Source organism: Carassius auratus, chromosome 45 (genome assembly GCF_003368295.1).
Source record: "Carassius auratus strain Wakin chromosome 45, ASM336829v1, whole genome shotgun sequence".
In the NCBI taxonomy this organism is placed as follows: Eukaryota; Metazoa; Chordata; class Actinopteri; order Cypriniformes; family Cyprinidae; genus Carassius; species Carassius auratus.
The window spans coordinates 11,996,327-12,012,479 of NC_039287.1; the positions used below are offsets into that span (position 1 = coordinate 11,996,327).

Below are 16,153 nucleotides of genomic sequence, written 5' to 3' on the forward strand. Positions count from 1 at the left end.
TTTTAGTTTTACTTAAGTTGTTATTTTTAACAGTGCATTGTTTTATTGTTTTAAACCGACTTTTTTCCCCCTACTTTTTCGTCTTATCTAATGCAATGATATTCATTCGGTCCAGAATTGTTTTAGGGCCACTTGAGTCAGAGGTTCAACTCATCGTCATAAGTTTAAATAACTGAAAAACTATAAACATACTTCTGATTTTATATACACACTTTTTTTTGCAACAAGTATTATACAGTATATTTATATTCTCATATCGATCACTTGAGTTGTATAGTTTAGTTTAATGGCTATTGATTGCAATGACATATACAAAAAATATAGTATATATTATACATATCGAGCAAAGACCATAATTTAATTATATTAGAGATTCTTGCTTATTCACATTATTTAAGTGTTAATTTATGGAGTGAAGAAGTTGTATTGAGTGCTCTGGGTTTGGCTTGCAGTCTTCAGAAAGCGTTTATCTGAGAATGTCACAGTGAATCTCTGATAATACACACCATCTGCAGTGGAAAAGTCTGACCGTGACCTATTTGTGTCTGTCTCAGAGGCCTTGCCTGCATCATGGGCTGTGCTGCTGTCATAGAAAGACAAGTATGCTGGATAGGAGCAGACTGACCAGCCAAAGAGTTCAATGTTGTGCCTTGATATGGCTAAAATGCACACAAAGAATAGAGACGGGTGAAGTAGACAATGTGCCAGTCGTTTTGTTGATACGAGTGAGCCTTTCATTAGACGGCCTTAAAATGTTCCCAATGCTTGGGAATAGAGAGCCATGAAGACCTTATTAAAGCATTTGTCCTGTGACACATTCAGCTTTATTGAGTTCATTATTTGTTTTAGAACCTAGGTTTTAACTCTATATTAAAATTATTTTACAAAGAATTTGACAAAATTCAAGTATATTAATAACTTACAATGTTTATGTGTGTGTGTGTGTGTGTGTGTACACACTGTTAAAGAATTCTTTCTAAATAACACAATTAGCTCAATATTTTAAGAATATATACATTATATAGCTATCAATGTCATTTCTATAGCTGATGAATGTCTCTTATGCTAACCAAGACTGATTTATTTGATTCAAAATCCAAAAATCCCCCCAAAATTAAATATATCACAGTTTCCACAAATTATGAAGCAGAACAACTGTGTTCAATGTTTTTTTGAATTTTGCTTTTTAGGATCATGTGACACTAAAAACTGGAGTAATGATGCTGAAAATTCATCTTTGCATCCTAGAAAGAAATTTGATAATATATCCACATAGCAAACAGTTATTTTAATTTGTAATAGCATTTGACAATTTCTTACTGTATTTTTGACCAAATAAATGCAGCTTTGGTGAACAGAAGAGACGTTCTGAAATGTTTGACTGGTAGCATACTGAAGTAGACTTGTTTTAAACATGATATAGATGGTGTGTATCTGATGAGAACAAATAAAGTGACCCGAGCCAAGAGTGCGCCACGTGACCCCCTTCCCTGGGATGCCTTAAATAGATTATGAACTTTATTGTTTCTAATCAACATATTTATGTGTGGAGTTGTTTGTATGGAGAAGATCCAATGTATTTATTAGTTACACATATTTATTCTTTATTTAAGCTTGCCTCTTAAGTGTTGCTTGTGAACAAACTACATAAGAAGGTGGGGATTCAGAAAGTGGATTTGTTGTAGTTGTCTTTGTGCCAACGTGTATGAATGGACAACTACAACACAGCCCGCTGGGAAATAACAGTGCATGACTGAAAACGAGAGGAGTGAATACTATATCCAGATTATATGCAATGAAAAATCAATAGATCTGAATCGTCTGAACTAGTAACAAGCGCTTTGAGTACCCAGAATAGCGCTATATAAATGTAATTATAAACAAGCTAGATCTCATAGTCATTTTCATCTTCGGTCCCGCTGGTTCGTAATCCATAAAGACGAAGCTTATCACAAATTGTGTTTGTATAAATGTGATGGTCTTCCTGAATCTTGTCTTGTATTGTAAGGAATGGTTGAATGGCTAGTGTTGTGCGCATGAGCAGAGTGTCTGTGTGTTTTGTATAAGTATGCTGTATTTTTTTATGATACACGGCTGCAGTTCTACCATTGTGACTGAATGTAAAACAGAAAGATGGAGAGTTCTCACACAGATCACTTCATATAATTTGTATGAAATGCAATAGATATGATACCTCGAAAAAAGTTGATCAGTTAAGATTAAACTACACTCTTGCGGGACATTCTTTTTTTAATGTATTTTTTTGTCTGAAGATTTTATTGGATTATGGTGTTGTTGTTGTGGGAAAATATTGCACCGTCTGAAATTCCTTCCAGAATGTAAAGCCTTTATGTATTCTTAACATTTTCCCCACAAATCCCGAGCTCACTCCTGGTCACACTGAGCATCAGTGTTACGTGTTTGGAGAAAGAAAGTTTAGGGAGTTTATCGCCTCCTGCTGCTGGATTTTGCTACAAAATTAAAGGGACAGATCACCCCAAAATGATTTCTTATAAATAACTCACCTTCATATTGTTCCAAACCCGTATGAGTTTCTTTCTTCTGTTGAACACAAAATAAGATATTTTGATGATGCTGGTTACCAAACATTTCATGGTAGTCACTGTCTTTCATTCTATGAAAGCCAATGGCTACCGGCAACTATTTGGTAACCAGCATTCATCAAAATGTATTTCTGTGTGTGTATGTTCTACAGAAGATACAAGTTTGGAACAAGTGTAGGGTGAATAAATGATGACAGAATTTGTATTTTTTAGGTGAACTATCCCTTTAGTATCAGTGACAGATTTGTATGGGAATAGCAGAAATGTGTGCAAGCTTCATGCAGTTGTGGTAAATATTTGTCATATTTAGAGACCAGATAGCAAAAGTCTTTTTATGACAGTTTAATATATGTTATATCAGCTTTATAGCTGTGTTTTGTTGAATCTGGTCAAAAATGTATGTCCCCCATTAGTTTGACAGGGGCATTAGTGCAACAGCCATGGCTTCAGTTCATGTCCAGTGTTGTTTTTTTCTCTATGTAGATGCGTTTGTGCTGGATATTATTCCCTCCCTGTCTCTCCAGCGTAGTGTCATATGTGTGAAACATGAAAATAATGTGTTTTCTGCCTGTTCCCGAGCCCTGCTGGGAGACGACCCCTGCCTGTCAGTGTCTACATGTCTGTAACGTACAGGTGCGCGTGTCACTTCCTGTCTGTGTGCGGTTTGTATTTTAAAAGTTATGCACTGCATGGTGTTCCTGTTCTTATTTGCACTTTATTTTTTGTTAAAAAGAGAAAAAGGGAAATAAAGAGGTATATGCATTTTGTAGTTTTTGTAATTATTTTTCTTTACATAGCAAATCAACAACTTTGAGTAGATGGTGATGGAAAACCTGCATGAAATATTGTGATTTGCATGCCTTGAAAAAAGTTTCGGTTTATCAGAATTCTGGATATCCAACTAACCAGCCAAACATGAATTGTTAGCTACTGGAAAAATCGTGGAAAACTTGTGAACTTTTCAGCATACACAGAGCAACAATTTTAATGAGCAAAGACTTGAGATACACCACTGTAACATTTATTGTATTTTCCAGAAAACGTAGTACATGCAGTAGAATTACAAAAAACAACAACACTTAAACGTGCTCTACAAGCATTAGCATATCTTCCCTAATGCAGAGTAGCCCTGAAGACTTGGAATACTTAAACATATAGAACTGCATGTAAAATATAAAACAAATAATATAATACTAGGTACTCTAATACAAATGCATGGTTTGATTATATTAAACCTTTAAGTTGCAATCCTAAACTTCGAAGCAAATTATACCACAAAAATAATGCTGACTTAGGGACTGCATTTTAATGTTGACGTTGCAATGTACTGTTAAAATCAAACTCAAATGTGAAGATGTTTTAACATGCATAAGCTGTCATTTTGATCTGTCAATTATTTAATCTCTTAAAATAATCAGACAACCTCAGACTAGGTTGACTGTCTTGCCACAGAACTAACACTTCAATGTAATGCTTTAAATAATCTGAAGAGCTTCTCACCACATCATACAAGTGCCTTTTTTTCACAGATTGAACATAATACACATGAATATAGAAGAACGCGCCTGCAGCCACTTACAGACTGATGCACAATCACAAACATAATTCTTCCCACTTGACAGACGCGTCTCCTCTTGAGCCTGTGTGGGGGACATTTACCGTGCTGCTCATCAAAACACAGCCCACAGCAGGGTTATGAACTCAGAAACAGTGAAGATCCAGAGCAGTCCATCTTCCCCTCTTGCAGCCAGAGTTATTCGGCTATTTCGAGATGGGTTTGATTGGCCTAGAATAGACAAAATCGAAAATGACTCTAAAATCTAAACTGACTCTAAAATGTCAGTAAACATCATTGGAGTTTAAAAATGTCAGAGGTTAGGAATGAGAAGGGTCAAATTTAAACCAGCACTGCATGTTAAAAGTCAAGAAGTGAAGTAAAAACAGGTTTGAGAATATTCTTTCCATGTGAATATACAAGGTAGACGGGGCTAGTTGTCACATTTTATCTGAGGCAATTTTAGCATGTTCTAAATGTTAAAAGTATGTATATATATATATAGCTTTACTGATTAGATGAGCACGATCATATCGTTAGATAAAAAGTTTTTTTTAACTATGAATACTATTATTAATTAAATTATTTTATACTATTGATTTTGGTTGGTTTTTTTTTTTTTTTTTTTTTTTTTTTAGTTAGGATGCAATAAATTGATCTGAATCGATAGTAAAGACAATTTTAGCATGTTCTAAATATTAAATTCATGCATATATATATATATATATATATATATATATATATATATATATATATATATATATATATAGTACAGTATAGTAGTAGTATAGTGTGTGTATATATATATATATATATATATATATATATATATATATATATATATATATATATATATATATATATATATATTTAATTATTATTATACTATTGTTTTTGGTTAGAGTTTTTTTTGTTAGGATGCAATAAATTGATCAAAATCCACAGTAAAGACATAATTTTACAAACATTTCTATTTCAAATCAGTGCTGTTCTTTTGAACTTTCTATTCATTAAAGTATAATGTATTCCACAAAAAAATAAAAATTACATAATAATAATGATAATAATAATAATATATATACTGTTTTCAGACAATGTGAAATGTTCGTAAAATGAAAATAAGCATATTAGAATGATTTATGATTTATGAAGGATCATGTAACTCTGGAGACTGGAGTAAGCACAGGAATAAATTAAATTGTAAAATATATTAAAATAGAATAGATTTTTTTTTTTTTTTTTTTTTTTTTGTTACTGTATTTTTGAACAAATAAATGCCCTGGTGAGCATATGAAACTAATTCAAAAAACAATCTTATAGATATTTGCACTCCAAGACAGTAGTATTTTTTGTCTTTATTTGTCTATACTTCAGTAACAAGCTGTTTAATGTCTGGATCCATTGTGACGACTTGCCCCATATAGTGCAACAACATGTTCTGCTATTGGGGCATGTTGTCACAAAAGATAAAGACGATCATTGTACGTACTCGCTGTTAATAGGCATGGAGTCTCCGGCTATGATGTCGGCATACAGGTCCGGAGGAGGAAGAATCTGGAGCTCTGACACATTTAAATCTTCTTCTTCTTTATTCCTGAAGGAAACAGACCATATCAACAAAATCTAGTTAGCAGTTAACACAGCGGCTGCACAGAAAGATGGAATGAGACATGGTTTCTGAAAAAAAAACATCTCAAATATTCATGCGAAACCAGTCTGACCACATGCTCCTGTGGAGAAAAGACATCTCATGAATTACTGACTGTGTTACGTGTGAGAAGAATGTGTAGAGTCATTTGAGAACACTTACGAGCTGTCAGGATCCTCTTCAAGTGGTAACACATGAAACCGGAAGTGGAGAAGAAGAAGAAGAAAAAAAAGTGAGTGGGTAGATGTGACTGTTTATGTAATTCAGGTTTAGAGTTTTAAAACATACCTGGTGTGGCCTCTGGCATTCTTGATGCACAAACAGCCAAATGAGGAAACAGGAAGTAGATAAGAAGATTAGTTGCTATCGTGCAATCTTATCGGTTACAGTAAGTGTGGTTGCACTTTATTTTACAGTATGTCTACTTACATGTATTTATAGTGTACTTACAGTGTATTTATTTAAGAAAGTTCTGGTAATACAAGGTAACTACATGGGGTAGGGTTAGGTTCAGGGTTAGTACCTAGTTATTACATAGTTATTGTAATTACTATAATAAGTACATAGTATGTACATGGGGAACAGGACTGTAAAATAAAGTGCTACCGTAAATGTTCTTTAGTGAATTCAAAGGAAGTAGACAATAAGTAAAGTAATGGCCTACACTGGGCTGTTGTTGAGTGGTAGAGGCTGAGAGAGCGTCTCGGGTTGCATAAAGAATCTGGAGAGTTTTTGAATCGCTTCCTGCTTTTCTCTGCAACACACAATACACAAATGTTTATTCTCGTGTTCTTAATGTGAAACGGATTATTACAGATCAAAGGTAGTACAGAAGTGTCATTTTAGTGAATAGAATAGAATTGAATGGAACAGAATGGAATAGAACTTACGACATATTAGTTGAATCGCATTGTTCTGAGAAAAAAAAAACATCGATGAAATTTAAAAATAAAATAATTGTTATTATTTGTTATTCTTATTCTTATAATTTATTATCATTATTATTATTATTATTATGAACAAAGGTATGGCTTTTTATTTCATAATCATGACTTAGAATCACATCATTTTGACTTGTGATGTCATAATTAAGTTTTTTAGTGTAAAATTTGAAATTTCTGCTATAATTTTGACCTTTTATGTCATGATTATTACTTATGTACATTTTTACTTTTAATGTCATAAACGTTTCTCTGGTCATAATTTAAATTTAACAACATAATTTTTTTTTTGTCATAATTTCAACTTTTTACAGTTTGTCATAATTGTGATGGTTTATATCATGATTTCAACTTTTTATATCAGTCTTTTTGTACGTCATAATTGTTTTTGTCAGTTTTCTTTTTTCGCTTTTCTTTCTTTTTTCTTTTGTCATGATAATGACTTTTTATTTCATGATTTTAACATGTCATAACTCACAGTAAACATAGTAATGGTTTACCAAAGTGTTTCTTTTTTGCTTATGTGGTGGAAACTGGCTTCTATAAATGTGACAATGAAAAAGTAAATGATATACTTAGCTATAATGACTAATAAAGTTAAAGTTATGTTTCCGGTTGGTAGTGTTCCTGTGAACATTTTTCAATCATACTTCATCAGTGACTCACCTTGAGCTGGTGTGGCGTGTGATTGATTCAGCTCCCTGAAATATAGAACATACACCCCATTGTAAACAATACAATAGCTGAACAATCAAGCTTTGTAACGAAGTACTAAAAAGTGCAAGGTAAGATTTACATGTGTGCCGTTTCATTAGCAGAGTCAAACACAGGGTCATCTTCATCATAGGTCCACTCATCACTGTCTTCTGAGACTAATAAAATAAAATTACAAATTGCAATTTATGTCCTGAGTAGGATTTTTATTCTGAATTATAAAACATAATAAAAATATACATACAAAACAGCAAATACCAAAGACTTTACCCTTATAAAAATGTGTTGTACTAATATCATGATCTATTTATGGTCCTGTATCAAATCTATCAGACAAAAATACCATAGTACTCTAATATATGGTATAACTATTAAAGTAGTGTCCAAAAAACATAGTGTTACTATGTTACAATCAAAGCCAATCAGATAATATTTGATGCATAGTGTGGGGGTGAGATTTTAGGCCAATGAAATTTCACAGTGGGTGGGGCAGAAGAAAGTAATCAATAAAATATCCCGTTGGTTATTGTGGTCATGGCTGGTTAAAACACATTTTATAAATAAATATTATAAATAAAATAAAGCAAAAGAAGGTGCTTACAGCTAGCGTGGTTCATGCAATAATGCTCCGAGGTCCTAAAAAACACAGATGAAAAAAAAATGACTCTTCAATTTGTAAACTGCAGATTACGCTAATTTTTAGCGCTCGGCGTTAGCTTAGCGGGTTTTTGCAAGCCTAGTTTTTCTATGACTACCTGCTGCCCGTACTGATGACCTCTCGGTCTTTGTGTCCACTGCCATTGGATCTGTTAGATGCTGTTGTTATCTTCCCCAGCTCCATAATGCCATTGATGTTCAAATCCACACTCTCCACCGGAACATAGCCGTCTGAAAAACAACACACAGCACATTTCCAATCTGCATTCCAGCAGAAGCATCAGAAAACTGAGATAAGCGCTTACATACACAGTCTAACAGATAAGTCCAAGCTCAAGGACTCAGTGCTCAGTGACAGATATATTTATGCATTTAGTCCTTATCAGGGTAAATTCATAACAATGCTTATTTCCCGCACCTCACTTATCTGTTAAACTCATTTAGCGTGATGCTAATTATTTACAACTTCCACAAGAGCAAAGATATGCACATATTATAAGCTTAATTAACTCCTGTGTTTGTCAGCTGTGTATTTGTTGTGTGTGTTTGGCTCACATTTGTTGCTGCTGTCCTTTGCCAGCCATTTTCCTTTAGGGCAGTTGATGGTGCGGATAATGCTCACGGTGTCTCCAACCTTCACCGGCAGGTCGTTTTTACGGCCCTTACATTCTTCGATGACTTTAACATGATAAATGGGCTCTTCCTGGCCTGTGATCTGCATTAAACATCAACACACACACATAGAGTTACATTAGTTTGTGCTCATCACTTAACCGACTTTGCCATGTGCATTCAAAAAGGACTGTTAGCGAGAAATTGAAATGTACGGCAAAAGCAAATAATAATAATAATTACCTTAAATTTTTTCCTCATTTCATTTTCTTTCTTTTCTTTTTCTTTCTGCTCCTTCTTTTGTCTTTCCTTCTCTTTCTCTTTTTCCTTTTCTAGCTGTTTCTCTTTTTTCTTTAGTTCTTTGTCATCTGCCGCTTTTTTTGAGCTCTTCCTGTGGATTTAAGACTTTCATCATTAAGATGTTTTGGGAATGTAGACACTTTAATATTGTGAATTTGCAAGTTGAAAAGAAATTGCTGCTACAAACCTGGAGAACAAGCTCCTCTTGGGAGCCCCTTCCACCTGAAAAGATTAGGGTGATTAATAGATAAAAAAAAAAAAATAGACAACGTGTTTGAACAGATCATTGAAAATACAGAACATGCAATAAGAAGGCATAAGAAATAGGTGATGATACTACAAATGCTATAATCATAAGCTCCTGACATCAAGCGTAAGACCATAAACCACTATTCTAAAACTATTTTAAACATCAACAGTAAAACTTACCACGGTCGGTGTATCAGCATACGGGTCTAGGTTTCAAACAATAGGAAACATACGTCAGTGAGTAGAATACTTTGAAGATAAAAGAGAATCTAAAATAAACTAACGACATGACAATTTCCTGTGTGTTTATCATTTCTGTTGATCAGAAGGTCATCAGAGATGAGATTACTATGAAGATGAATAACTACACCGGAAAAATAAAATAAACAAAAACAAAACACTATCCTGGATTCCAGTTAAATATCTAAACATTAAATAACATAAAACAAATACGATTGTGTACTTCAGAATAAAAGTCCTGTAAGAATGAAAGATCTGATTTCAGAGAATTTTATATCAAATAGCAAATTATTTTTCTAGTTTTAAGCATAAATCATATCGTAAATTGTATTAATGTCAAATAATTGTTATACATTTTTTTTTTTAAATCTTAATTTCTTCCAAATTTAGTTTCAAGGAAATTAGATTTTTAATGAATGTGTTAATGATGATTATATAATACGGTGGCCGACTTAAGAAAACACTGTGAGGATTTGCAGCGCGTTTCGCTATATGCATGTGTTGTGATGATTTTGCAGCGCGTTTCGCTATATGCATGTGTTGTGATGATTTGTAGCGCGTTTCGTTATATGCATGTGTTATGAGGATTTTGCAGCGCGTTTCGCTATATGCATGAGTTGTGATGATTTTGCAGCGCGTTTCGCTATATGCATGTGTTGTGATGATTTGTAGCGCGTTTCGTTATATGCATGTGTTGTGAGGATTTGCAGCGCGTTTCGTTATATGCATGTGTTGTGAAGGATTTGCAGCTCGTTTCACTATATGCATGTGTTGTGATGATTTTGCAGTCCGTTTCGCTATATGCATGTGTTGTGATGATTTGTAGCGCGTTTCATTATATGCATGTGTTGTGATGATTTGCAGCGCGTTTCGTTATATGCATGTGTTGTGATGATTTGCAGCGCGTTTCTTTATTTGCATATATACACTCACTCACACTTTATTTTTTTTTTAAGTACCGGAGAAAAAAAAAAGTCAAAAAAAAAAAAAAGACAAGACTTCTTCCACTTACTCTTTGGAGGCCCTTTCTGTTTCTTAGTCTTTGCCTGTTTGCCTTTTTTACTGTCTGATTGATCTTCAAAGACATTGTCACCTCTTTCAAGGGTCCTGGAGGAAAGTCAGAATAAAAAATGTCACTCAGTGTTCAATACCGATAACATAATTATTATTATTATTTTTTAATTCAATTCTCATGAATTTAATGGCTTACCCTGATGGAGTCAAGGGAGGTGAGCTTCCCACTGAGTCCTGATGCACTGCAGCTTGAGTTTCTGGATATGGAGAGCCAGAGTTCATTGACCCATAATCCACATCTCTATCCTGGTTCGGAAACACATCCTCTTTTGACTGTTTTCTTAGGCTCAACTGATTCAGGAAGGCTTCCTCCTGAACTGAAACCGCCCTGTTGGTGCTAGAAGCTGATGATGGTACTGATGGAGGCCTAAAGGATGGAAGTGCTGCAGCCCTAGGTTCCTCAACATCTTCATAATTCTCAAATGAGTTGTCATATGGTGACACTTCTGTAGAAGAAAAATGTTCATTTACTAATTTAGTGGACAAACACTTTGCATAGAGTTTCAGATTTTTGGAATAATTAGTTTACCATGTGTTTTTAGAGGTTCAGAAGGTGTTGAGGGCATCTGGAAGTCTCTGGCAGGAGACAGCATTGGTTGCTCAAGTGGGGGATCCACAATGGGAGTGTCTGGGAGAGCCCTTCTGGGCGGTGGGGGAGGAGGATTCACTGGTTTGACCACTGTAACTACATCTGCAAAAACAAGACAATAAATACTAGCATGGGCAACCAACGGACCATCACCACCAAGACATAAATAAACAGAACCTCTACAACTGCATGTATGAAATGACTCAAATGTTTTAAGAATTGATCAAAATTAAGAAAGTTGTTTACTTAAAACAAGAAAAATTTGGGTTAAGGTTAAAATTTGGGTTAAAAAAAGGAAAAAGAATTCAATATATTTTATGAAAACTAGTATTGCTTTCTAATGTAATTTCGCTCAAGTAAATTAATCTTGTTGATGTTATATATATATGTATATATGTAAAGGAATGCGTACATTTTGCAAGCATTTTTTGCATTCTGAAACTAGCAAGAAAAAAGGCTAAAATAATAAGCCTTAAGAAGAAACTGAGAAAGATATGTCTGCAAAGCCAATGAAAATGGCGAGGTCAAGGAAACATAGTAGGTAGCACAGGACTATCGAATGAAAATGGAGCAAGCATGATGTTTATACTTGCAAGCCTACTCAAACTCATGAATTCTGTCTTTTAAGAATTTTATGTAATGTAATCATATTTAATACCACATAATTGACAGTATAGGTCATTTTAATTTCTGTAATGAAAATTATTTTCTCTGTAAAGATGTTTCTAGACAATAATAAATATGGTCTAATTACAATAATTGCTTGTGAGAATAAACTGTATGTAAGCCTAATTAGCATTTAGTTTAAATGAAAACTAAAACGGCCCAGTTTCACAGATATTTCCTTGAGACAGAATACTGTTTGTCATTCTGATTATGAAAGATATGTTGCCAAAGATAGCTACAACAGCCTTACATTTCTTGCATACCAACCCTGAAGTATGGAATCCACCTCAACTCCTCAAGGTCAAAAAAAAAAGGTATTTAAACACTGTTTTCCACAGCTCAAAGATATGTATATTTGTGAACAATTAAAAAAAATGATTTGTGTTGATTAAATGTTGTGCTCTTAGGAACAGCAATGATCCTTAGAATTTCTGAAACTGCAAGAACTTCATCTGAGACTTTTTTGAAAAGTCAATTAAGCAGCCATCTGTGCAAATGTCATACTTATTCGTACATGGCTGCCCTACAACAAGGGAAACCTCCTACCTTGGACAAAATGTATCTCAGACAGAAAAACCACGGCTAAGATTATACAGTGTGAACCCTGCTTTAAATCGATACTTACTTTGATCAAAGTCATTAACCTTGGCAGTTTCAGGTAGGTGGGTGTTAGGTGGTAACAGAGTAAGATCCACATAGTCAACTGGAGGGAGTTTAGGGATATCAGACACTTCTGATATAGGTGGGACTTCCTCAGGCAATGTTTCTGAAGTTGGGGCAAGCTGTGGTGAGGCTTTTTCAGGTGGATCTAGGTCAAGTTGGGTCACCTCAGTTATGGTAGTCTCAGGCAGGGGTGTGAGTGTTTCAGGCAGATGTATCTCAGGTGTAGCTGTATCAACTAGGCTTGTATTTTCAGGTATAGATGTATATTCAGGTGTGGTAGCCAGTGGACTCACTGTGGACTTTCTCTTGGCCCTTTCCAGAAGGTCAAATACAGAGCTATCAGGTGGTGATCTTTTTACAGAGGCCATCTCCTCTGCTCTCACCAAGGCTGAGAGGGCTGAAAGTGGCTTGGTTGAGGACTGGTCTTCCTTAGACCTCTCTAGGTCTGCCTCTTCAGTCAGAGGTTTCGCATTCTCCAGTAACACCTCTATAGGTGCAGTAGGAGTATGAACTTCTGGAGGGGGGCTTGAGACTGGACCAGGTGTATATTCTAAAGGATTCACCAAGGGCTCTGGAGATACTACTGGAGGGGTGGATGGGGCAGGGGACCTGGAGATAACTGGACTCGCGGGAACTGGGGGGGGAAATGTACCTATTGCTGGAATGGGTATAGCTTCCTCAGAAAAGTCTCCATCTGGGAAGTCTTCATCAAAAACAGGGGGCGGTATATCAGTGAATTCTGGAGGTGGACTTTCTTCAGGGGGAGGAAATACTTCTGATAAACTGAGGATCTGTATATTTGGTTTAAGAGGTTCAGTGTCAGGAAGAGATGAAATAGAGCTTTCTGGCTTTGATTTAGGAACAGCTTGAGAGGGAATGATTGGTGTTGGTATGGCTGGTTCAAGAATCTTTGGCTCGGGAATCTTTGGCTCAGGGTTTGCAGAGGTTGAACAGATTGAGGCTGGAATACTTGGGACAGGAATGTTGGAGACAGTGGGTGTTCCAGTTGAAGTCTGAGTAGTTACAACAGCCTTGGGGTCAACAGGAACACTTTGAGTAGCGGGATTAGCTATTAGAGATGGCCCAGCAGGAGCTGGGTGACTTGGAGCAGGGGTATGACTAGCCACTGTTGGTCTTTCCACTGTTTCTGCCTCCTCAATCTCATCTTTGCTAGTTATTTGAGTTGTAAACACAGCATTCTTGGGTGTGGAATTCTGAGGTGTATATGGGCTGGGCACAGGCTCTGGGGTATCATCTTTTATTGGAGCGACTGGCACAACCAGTGGAATATTGCTATCTTTCAGAGACTTTTCGGCAATGATGACCTCTTTTACTGTGTCTGCCTTCTCATTCTCATCTTGGTGACTTTTTTGAGGAGTAAATACAGAACTCTTGGTTGTGAACCCTTTGGCTAGTGGAATGGACACGGTTGTAAGTGGGCTTGGTTCAGGTTCTGGGCTTTCAGCTTTTTTCTGAGCCACTGGCAGAACCATTGGAAAATTCCTGTCCTTCAGAGACTCTTTGACAGAGTCTGTTTTCTCATATTCATCTTTGCTAGTTTTTGGAGGGGTAAATAATTTTTTTGGGGATGCCGTCACTTTGAATGGTGAAGTGGATATAGGCGTACGTGGGCTGGAATCAGGCTCTGGAGCTACAGGCAGAACCAGCGGAAGATTCTTGTCTTTTAGATTCTGCTTAACAGTGTTGACCTCCTTCTTCTGTTTATTATCTAGCAGTTCACCATTATTGATGGGTTGGTCCTCTTTGGTCTTTAATCCTATAGGTGGAGAGAGCTGGCAATTTAGATTTTTGTCTTGTTTGAAGACTACACGTGGTTCTTGAAACATCCTTTTTTGCACGGCAGCATTGATGGATGAGATGAAGGGATTGCTGATTTTTGTCGATGGAGGGATGGTTTTGGGTTTCTCTGGGACAGCAGGTTTAGTCTGAATCTTCAGACCATCTCCACCCTGGAACCGTGCCTTCAGGGTTTTAAAGTCTATTGATTCATCCTGATGTATAAAATATAGTAAATGTTAAACATTGATTTACATTGCACTATGGAATGCATGTCTCAGATCTTAACAAACAAAGCAACAAAATGTATGTGTTTACACTCAGGAATCAGAAGGCCATGTAATGACACACTGTCAGTGTCTGATCAGATTTAATACATTTTAATGATTAAAACCACACTGATTAATTTCAAAACATACAATGATATTTAATGGAAATCAGTAAGTTGCATTAAAAGAGCCTGGTTAAGGAAATTGTGGTTCTTCATACAATAGTATGGCATATGGATTGACAATAAGCCAGTGTTAATAAATCAATAAACTTATTTTTGGTATACAAAACTCTTACAAAATTAATTGTAATACCATGGTACTGAACAACTGCCATATTAAATGTATTTACATGATATTTAAAAAAAATAGCATAGTCCTACCAAATTGAGGTATTTCCAAAAAATAAAAAAAATAAAAATTGTCCAATATTACATTTTAATTTATGCATTAATCTCTGTTTGAGGAATCCATATGGTAAAAAAAAAACCTGGATCACACTCAAAAGTTCATGATAAAACAAAATTCATGTCTCATTTTCTTACCTGTTCCATCATTCCGACTCAAAGGCGTCCAGGAGTTTGTAAAAATAAAATAAAAAAAGTTCTACTTCGCTCTCCTCAGCCCCTCATACTTAATAATCCATTGAGTTATTCCTTTATGATTCAAAATGATGCAGCATGTACAACTAGAATAGTGTTGTGTCGCAGTTGTTAGAAGATAAATAGCACGTAGAGTGAGAACTCACCCAATGGCCCTGTAACTGGAATGAGGATGGATGAGCATGCTCATGTGCTAATGACGAGATAAAGGAATGTCTTGTCAAACAAGTCACTGAACACCAGGAAAGGACTGTTTTACTTCTCTAAGAATGCAGTCAGTCAAGAACCACATAAATCCATAAATCCAAAGCCTCTGTTGTCAAACAGATGAAATCAAACTCTCATTACGTCTTTACTGCAGGTGGCCAAGAAGTAATGTAAAAATATTGTTCAACATTGTTCCCACTTCTTGTGCTATTTTTAATTTAGCACTCACTGACCCTTCATTGAGCATATTATCACACTATTAGGGCTAGATTTTCGGTCTGGGATTATGAACACTTATTTGTTAAAAATCCAATAAAATCAATGACAGAAAAAGCAAGTCATGAAACCCTCATTTTGGCCAACAGTATTTAGAATCAAAGCACTTTTGACTTAAGTTCATGTGAAAACGTCCCTACATGACATCTAGTTTTCAGCTTCCTTATAGATAGCCAAAACGATCACAGCTCAGGAAGTAATTTACACTAAGAAGAAACCAGTTACTCACACAGCTAGTAAACTTACTCCCCAACAGGGGAATCTTAATGTTTCTGCTTAATGCATAGCTTAATGCTATCAATAAAACCTCTGAACCACAAATTATAATGATAACTACACTTGATCACAACATTTGCATTGACGACTGACATGAAGGTTAAAAATTCAAACATTAAAAATGTGATCATAAAACTGCTCTTGAAACAATTTTTTGTGGAACAAAGCAGGCCTAATGCAGAGTTTCCCTATAAGCAAGTGAGAGTGAATTTAAATGTGTTGTGTTAAATGAAATGTGCATATTTATCTGGCAA

General features: G+C 35.4%; 1 protein-coding gene across 1 annotated transcript; it reads right to left on the bottom strand.

The window, feature by feature from the left end:
• Positions 1-3,563: 3,563 nt before the first annotated feature.
• Positions 3,564-15,319, bottom strand: LOC113063290 (titin-like). The gene is made up of 19 exons (XM_026233565.1): positions 15,084-15,319; positions 12,435-14,484; positions 11,084-11,245; positions 10,691-11,000; positions 10,493-10,587; positions 9,421-9,446; positions 9,179-9,213; positions 8,935-9,082; positions 8,635-8,794; positions 8,178-8,310; positions 8,024-8,058; positions 7,505-7,580; positions 7,375-7,409; positions 6,658-6,682; positions 6,432-6,521; positions 6,056-6,075; positions 5,930-5,945; positions 5,609-5,713; positions 3,564-4,350 (listed from the first exon to the last, which is right to left on the bottom strand). Exons 1-19 carry the CDS (start codon positions 15,093-15,095, stop codon positions 4,326-4,328), a joined length of 3,558 nt encoding a protein of 1,185 aa, XP_026089350.1. The 5' UTR covers positions 15,096-15,319; the 3' UTR covers positions 3,564-4,325.
• Positions 15,320-16,153: the final 834 nt, after the last annotated feature.

Excerpts from the sequence above, each read along its gene's own strand:
- LOC113063290 (XM_026233565.1), bottom strand. Across the intron at positions 11,001-11,083 it reads TGAACCTCTAAAAACACATG|AAGTGTCACCATATGACAAC; the intron begins GTAAACTAATTA and ends TTTCTTCTACAG. Across the intron at positions 9,447-10,492 it reads ACAGAAAGGGCCTCCAAAGA|ACCCGTATGCTGATACACCG; the intron begins GTAAGTGGAAGA and ends TTTGAAACCTAG.